Consider the following 8,362-nt stretch of genomic DNA (forward strand, 5'->3'; position numbering starts at 1 on the left):
CATGATTTGTGCATGCTTGTATTGCTTGCCTTGAGATTTATTGATATTGATATTTGCTCTCCCCGACTTGAGTTATTTGAAAATTAATAGATTATGAATCCGGAGAATTCTTAATACAAAAAAGGGAACTTTTATCTGTTCGTGGCTTATTTGGAAGTACTGTCGTTCTTAATGAATCCATGATTACATGCATTAATAATATATTATTATTGGACCTCTAATAAGTGTCGAAGTCGACCTCTCTTCTCTAATTCTTCGAGATTAGATGGGATACTCATTGGGTACACATTATTTTTGTACTCATACTACACTTGCTGTGCATTTTAGTTGCACAGGTTCATATGTGGCTAGTGGCTTAGTGGCATGGCAACATGGCTGATACAGAGACTTAGGTGAGCTGCATTTATCGAGACGACCCACAACCAACAGAGTCTCCTTCAGAGCGTTGTATTGTATTTTCATTTCTGTCCACTTGTATTCAGGATAGTTACTGTATTTTATTTCATTCCCTAGTAAATGCTCATGCGCTTGTGACATCGGGTTATGTGAGGATTGCAGGATTTTTTAGTAGATAAATTTGTAAATATATCCTCATTTATGCAGTAGAGTTCATTATTTATTATTCATTTGTTTGAAGGAAATGATTTCAAAGCTAATAAAATGAGAAATTGCTAGTAAATTGTTGTTGGCTTGCATTACAGTGGTGTCTGGCGCCATCACGACCCTTAGTGGATTTTGGGTCGTGACAACATGGTATCAGGGCACTAGGTTCCCTTAGGTCTCACGAGTCATGAGCAAGTCTAGTAGAGTCTCGCGGATCGGTACGAATACGTCTATGCTTATCTTCGGGAGGCTACATGGCTGTTAGGAGTACTTCCCTTCTTGATTTCTCATTGTGCGATTTGATTCCTTGAGGCTTATGCCCTTGTTTCCTTCCTACTCAATCTTACCCGACGCAAACCGCTGGTTATAAATCAAAAATTGAGGAATTGTAATGGTACTATAGATGTGGTGCGGGATGTTTCTCCCGGTATAGTTTATTGGGCTATTGTTGTCGCCTTGCGGAAGGATATTTCTATCGTTTCGGCTCGGTAGTTGTGCTTCTAAGAGCTTAGAGGCTATGCACAGGTTGCTATGATGCTCACGATTGATTATCGCACAGTAACGACTTGATAGCAAGATACTTGAAAGGAAGCCTACTCAGTGCACAATTAAGAGATCAGATATCTCATTTTCCGGTGGAGGAAAAACAATTGGCCTATGAATGTCCAGATTTGGGGTGATGGAGTAACGAGACTTGGTATTTTCGAGTGTGATGGAATTTTCATCTGCGATGTAGTGTCGTCGTCCTCAATTGTATGTGTTAAGTTCGCCGGTGTTATTGTAGCAACCCCTTTTGGAAGGGTACTACTTAGGAAAACAAATCTAATTTCCTATTTACAAAATATTAAAAGAGATATTAATAAAAATATTTAGAATAATTTTAGTAGCGGAAGTAGGCCCATGCGAAAAGGTTGAAAGTGAAATATATATATTTATTTTAAAATACACCATAATTTTATTTTAAATGAAATACAATGTCAAAACATTAACAGATTAAAGCAACTTCCTAACTGATTTATACAATCATTCAAAATCACCACAAGTTTATATTGTACATAAATTTCAAACTATCGGGTATATATAAAAAACAAAGGAAACTAGTTTTCTCCTTTTCTACATATTTACAAGAGAACGTGTAAATTCAGCATATTACAAGTCTTGAGTTATTAAAACACCCTAACACAATAAAATAGGTTACAAATTCAAGCTATAAGATTTTGGTTTTTAAAATCCAACAAGCCTCCAAATAACATAAGTGTGACACACACACACACACACACACACACACACACACACACACACACACACACACACACACACACACACATATATATATATATTATGTATATCATGTACACGTCCCAAAACTATGCAAACCAAGGTGCATATGCAAATGTGATCTCCATAAATTCTCCCAAAGAGACTACTTCACCCTGGCCATCTTCAGATTTCATCCCGAACATTTCCTACGATAGAAAACAACTATCGCTAAGCATAAAGCTTAGTGGTGTATAAACTTTAGGCTTGGAGTCATTAAATTCTCCAATTCCCCTTTTCAGTCATAGTTAGCTCAATTTAACATAATTTAAAACAAGTGAACAAATATATCAAACATACCAATATCAAACTTTGAAGTGTTTTCAAATATCAATAACAATGTTCAAGAGTCTAGAAAGTGTATACTATCAATTTAAGGAAGTATACCAAATATCCATTTTTCGCCCAATATGTACATCATGCCATCACACTAAGCATAATTAGATATCAAGATGGACCGAAGCCCCAAATCAAGTAGGGTCAAAACCCAATAGACAAGAGAATCAAGAACCATATTAAAAATGGCTTCCTAGTTCGTACTTAACACGGACAAGTTCCATAATTCAAGACGAACTACAAATCCAAAGTCAAGATGGCAAAAGATCCGAATCAAGAGGCATGCCAAGTGAGTGACCAAGTCACTGCCACAAGAAGGACAAAGTCCCAACAAGAATGCAAAATGATCAAACAATCCGTACGAATGGGCGATTTAGCAAATTTCTTACAAGACTTGATATAATACGAATATAACAATATAATTCGAAGACAAGAAAAATAAAATATCAGGTTATTTCAACATATTTCCAACAAGCAGAAAAGAGTACAAGTTTATACACAAACCTTGGTGTTTTACCACAAAACAGTTCAATCACAACTTGGGGACGTTCGAATCGTCTACGCCGTAAACAAACCAAATCTGTCCACTTCCTCATACACTTCCCCTTTGATTTTTTTCAAGGGTTTATATACCTTAAATACATAATCAAATATATGCATAAGTTCAGTGATTTAACAAGTCAACTAAACATGATATTGGTGAACATTACCCAAAAACGTTTGAAACAGAAATTCTGGACAGTATCACTGTTCCGAGTGGTGACTCAATTTTGAAGATCTATACTGACAAACTAGACTTTATAATCTTCACAAAAGTTGTAGATATATGTCTTACCATTTCATAACATCTTGAATCACTACCATATCAATTTTGAACAAAATGTTATGCTAAAATTACTAACAGCAGTACATGGAGTATTTCAAGAACTGAAAATCTGGGCAGCACCTGTCCTGTATTTGTTTGACCATTTTTAAGGTATATACCAACAAAACTAGATTTTGGTTCCTTCATAAAAATTATAGATTTATGAAATACCTTTCCAGAAAGTCCTGTATCAATTAAATCGGAAATCTGTACAAAAAGATATGTAGAAAATACTAGTAGGTGTCTAGTATAAAAACGAGTTTAGAAACTTACCAAGAGGAGCAATTTGATCTTCACCAAAAACGAATTTTGTGCGTTGATTTAGTAGAAATCCATGGTTTTGTTTTTTTGATGAAACTTCAACTTCTTGTTCTTATGGAGGAGAGAGAGAGATAGAGATAGAGAGATAGAGATAGAAAGATAGAGATAGAAAGAGAGAGAGAGAGGTAGATAGTTATTCTTCCTTGTTTATGAAGAGTAGAAGAATAGGGAGTTTATGGAAAAATATGAAATAAAATGGTTCCCCAACTACTAAATATTCTTAGATAAATACAAAAGGTTGGAAACCCAAAACTTAATTATATACTATATTTACTAACAACTCGTCAAAATAATATTAAGTGTTACATATAGCAACACCATGGAACTTCATTGCCAATATTAACACAACCTAAAGTAAGAAATTTTCATATATTGACCATTCTATATTTAGGAAGTGCAAAGTAAAATATTTCCTCGTTATAAAAAAATGCTCAATCAAGAATGCAAATATTGTAAGAATTTTGGGGTTTTACAACTCTCTCTCCCTAAAAAAAATTTCGTCTCGAAATTTACCTTGTACTAGTCCCGAAACAAATGTGGATATTGAACTCACATATCCTCTTCTCGCTCCCAGGTAGCTTCTTCGCCTGAATGATTTCTCCAAAGAACCTTCACTAATGGGATTTTCTTATTTCTAAGCTCTTTTATCTCACGCGCTAAGATTTGGATTGGTTCTTCTTCATATGTCAAATCAGGATTAACCTCAATAGACTCAATAGGAAGAACATGAGATGGATCTGAGCGGTATTTTCGAAGCATAGAAACATGAAAGACGTTGTGGATCTTACCTAATTCAGGTGGCAAAGCTAGCTTATATGCAACCGGACCAATTCTTTCAAGTATTTCATAAGGTCCAATGAATCGAGGACTAAGTTTACCTTTTTGGCCAAATCTCATAATCTTCTTCCATGGAGAAACCTTTAAAAATACCTTATCGCCCACCTGATGCTCAATTTCACGCCTTTTAAGATCAGCATAGGACTTTTGTCTGTCTGAAGAAATTTTCAAACGATCCTTGATGATTTTTACCTTATCTTCAGTTTGTTGCACAATCTCAGGACCCACAAATTTTCTTTCACCAACCTCATTCCAACAAAGAGGCGTTCTACATTTTCTCCCATATAAAGCTTCATAAGGAGGCATGCCTATACTTGATTGGTAGCTATTATTATAAGCAAATTCTATTAGGGCCAAATATTTGTCCCAACTACCCTTAAACTCAATAATGCAGACTCGAAGCATATCCTCCAAGATTTGTATTACCCTTTCAGACTGGCCGTCTGTTTGTGGATGGAAAGCGGGTACTAAAATTCACCTTGGAACCCAAAGCTTCTTGCAAGCTAGACCAAAATCTGGATGTAAACCTCGGATCTCTATCAGACACAATAGAAACAGGGATTCCATGCAACTTCACAATCTCATTAATGTACAATTCTGCTAAACGTTCTAGTGAGTAGTCCATTCTGACTGCCAAGAAATGAGCACTCTTAGTCAGTCTATCTACAATGACCCAAATTGCATCATGATTTCTTTGAGTGCGTGGAAGTCCAGAAACAAAATCCATCGTTATCCTTTCCCATTTCCATTCAGGTATTGACAAAGGTTGTAGGAGACCAGCTGGGACTTGATGTTCAGCCTTTATTTGTTGACATACCAAGCATTTAGAAATGAACTCTGCAATGTCTTTCTTCATACCACTCCACCAATAGTGCTCCTTAATGGTCCGATACATTTTAGTACCTCCAGGATGCATTGCATAAGGTGAACTATGTGCTTCAATTAAGATCTGCTTTCTCAATTCATCATCATTAGGAACACACAACCTATTTTTATAAAATAAGGTACCATCTTTCCTTAATGAAAAATTTGATTCTCTTCCATTTTGGACTTCTTCAACCCGTTTCACCAGTTTCTCATCTAACTTCTGTGTTTCTTGGACTTGCTCAAGTAAGACTGGCTTGACTTGCAAATTAGCAATGATAGAACCATAGAATTAAATGAAAGGCAAACATTCATGGCTCTTAATTCAAGAAGCAAAGGCAATGGACTTAGAGTTAAACTTGCAAGAGAATTGCGACTCAACGCATCTGCAACCACACTGGCTTTACCAGGATGATAATCAATCGTGCAATCATAATATTTGATGAGTTCAATCCATCTACGCTGTCTCAAGTTCAACTCTTTTTGTGTACCCAAGTACTTCAAACTCTTGTGATCAGTAAATATGTGACACTTCTCTCCGTATAAGTAATGCCTCCAAATTTTTAAGGCAAAAACAATGGCAGCAAGTTCAAGATCGTGAGTGGGATAATTCAACTCATGTGATTTCAACTTTCGAGAGGCATAAGCAATTACTTTCCCTTCTTGCATCAAAACACAACCCAAGCCACGATGAGATACATCACTGTATACCACATAATCTTTTCCTTCAGCTGGCAAAGAAAGTATTGGAGCTTGTGTCAATAAGGATTTGAGCTTTTCAAAGCTCTCTTGAAACTTGTCATCCCATACAAATTTGGCATCTTTCCCCAAAAGTTTGGTCAAGGGAGAAGCTATAATAGAGAAGCCCTTCACAAACCTTGTGTAGTATCCTGCTAATCCCAAGAAACTTCTTATCTCAGTTGGAGTTTTAGGGAGTTTCCAATCAACAATAGCTTGAATCTTACTAGGATCAACCTTCACACCTTCAGATGATACAATGTGCCCTAAAAACGCCACTTCATTCAGCCAAAATTCACATTTGGAAAGCTTCGCGTAGAGTTGTCTCTCTTTCAGAATTTGCATGACAATTTAGATATGCTTATCATGATCTTCTCTATTCTTGGAATAGACTAAAATGTCATCAATAAACACCACCACAAATTGATCGAGATAAGGCTTGAATACACGGTTCATTAGATCCATAAATGCAGCAGGAGCATTTGTCAAACCAAATGGCATTACCAAAAATTCATAATGGCCATACCTGGTCCTAAAAGCAGTTTTAGGAACATCTTGCTCCCTCACATGCAACTGATAATATCCAGACCTCAAGTCAATTTTTGAGAATAAGCTGGCACCCTTCAGTTGGTCAAACAAGTCATCGATTCTAGGCAGTGGGTATTTGTTCTTGATTGTTACCTTGTTCAGCTGTCGGTAATCAATACAAAGCCTAAGGGTGCCATCTTTCTTTTTCACAAATAAAATAGGAGCTCCCCAAGGTGAAATACTGGGACGGATGAAACCTTTCTCAAGAAGTTCTTGCAATTGAGCCTTCAACTCTTTTAATTCCGCTGGAGCCATTCTGTAAGGAGCGATAGAAATAAGAGCAGTTCCAGGGACAAGATCTATAGGAAATTCAATCTCCCTTTCTGGAGGCAACCCAGGAAGATCATCAGGAAATACATCAGGAAAGTCGCACACAGTTGGTATGTCCTTAAGAGTTGGACTCCCCAATCGTGTATCGACTATATGAGCAAGATAGGCATCACAACCTTGACAAATCATCTTTCTTGCCAAGACCGCAGAAATAATATTAGATGTCAATGATCTTTCTCCTTGAACTACCATATGTGAATATGCAGGAGTTTTAAATGTCACTTGCTTCAACCTACAATCAACCAATGCATGGTGCCTATGGAGCCAATCCATGCCAACAATAACATCATAGTCTCGGAAGGGCATTTCAAGCAAGTCGACAGGGAATACCAGATTTTGAATCATGAATGGACAATCTCGGTAAATCCTGCTAACAACGGCCTGATGACTTAATGGACTCGTGACCAACACATCAAAGTTAAGTCTCACAGATTTAACAGTATCGGGAAATGCAAGTGATGAGCAAACATAAGAGTGCGAAGATCCAGGATCAAATAATGTAACAATAGATATGCCAAATAAGTGAAATTTACCAGCAACTACGTCCGGACCATCCTGGTCATTCTTCTGTCTCATAGCATAAACTCGTGCAGCAGCTCTCGACCCACCAGCCTGATTAGCTACACTCGAACCCGCTGCTTGCATATTTCGAGGTCTAGCACTACTATTAGCTTGAGAATGAGTAGTGACAGGCTTTTGAACTGATCCTTCTGTATGTGTATAAGAAAGAGGATTAGGATTAGGACAATCCTTCACTTTATGATCCATACTTCCACAATTAAAACAAGCACCAGAAGCTCGTCTACATGCACCATAATGATTCTTCCCGCACTGTGCACAAGTAGGTGTATGAGTTTTGCCTTGGCCATAACTTGGAGTACTGACAGTAGAAAAATTTGACTTATTCTGCTTATGATGTAATGATTTATGTGTACTCTCGGTCTTGGAATAGTCAAACTTTCCCTTTTTGGATGGACTGCCATATTCTGAATTACCCTTCCTAAACTTGTTTTCTCTCCTACTAGCTTCTTCCTTGTCAATTCTTTCCCAAGTAAGTGCAGCTGAAATCAGCTTGGAAAAATCATCAAGTTGTAAGATTGCCACTGATTTTCGAATGTAACCATTCAAACCTTCTTCAAATCTTCTGCACTTGTCTCTTTCACCATCAATAATACCTTTAGCATAGCGAGAAAGCCTGAGAAAGTTTTGTTGATATTCTACAATAGACATACTCCCTTGTCTTAAATTCAGAAACTCTTTCTATTTAGCATCACAATAGACAGGGGGAACATATTTTGCACGAAATGATTTCACAAAGTCATCCCAAGTCAGCACCGGAGGTTTTGCTTTTGCATTTGGCACACTTACCCACCAATCATAGGCATCTTTTTGTAAAAGACAGATAACATACTTAAATTTTGTAGCATTAGTACACTCCAGTTGTTCAAAGACCCTCTCCATGCGCTCGAGCCATTGTTCAGCTACCGTGGGATCTGTAGTGCCTTCAAATTCAACTCCACCCATTTTTCTCATCTTCTCAAAATTCATTTCACTAGGTTCTGA

General features: G+C 37.1%; 1 protein-coding gene and 1 long non-coding RNA gene across 2 annotated transcripts; both read right to left on the reverse strand.

Annotated features, from left to right (window-relative positions):
- Nucleotides 1-1,690: 1,690 nt before the first annotated feature.
- Nucleotides 1,691-3,587, reverse strand: LOC138880354 (uncharacterized). Its single transcript, XR_011402978.1, has 3 exons — nt 3,395-3,587; nt 2,761-2,889; nt 1,691-2,069 (listed from the first exon to the last, which is right to left on the reverse strand). It is a non-coding gene; the product is annotated as an uncharacterized lncRNA (long non-coding RNA).
- Nucleotides 3,588-6,232: 2,645 nt separating this feature from the next.
- LOC138874518 (uncharacterized) lies at nt 6,233-8,029 on the reverse strand. Its single transcript, XM_070153067.1, has one exon. It carries the CDS (start codon nt 8,027-8,029, stop codon nt 6,233-6,235), a length of 1,797 nt encoding a protein of 598 aa, XP_070009168.1.
- Nucleotides 8,030-8,362: the final 333 nt, after the last annotated feature.

The sequence above is a fragment of the Nicotiana sylvestris genome, chromosome 1, assembly GCF_000393655.2.
Source record: "Nicotiana sylvestris chromosome 1, ASM39365v2, whole genome shotgun sequence".
NCBI lineage: Eukaryota > Viridiplantae > Streptophyta > Magnoliopsida > Solanales > Solanaceae > Nicotiana > Nicotiana sylvestris.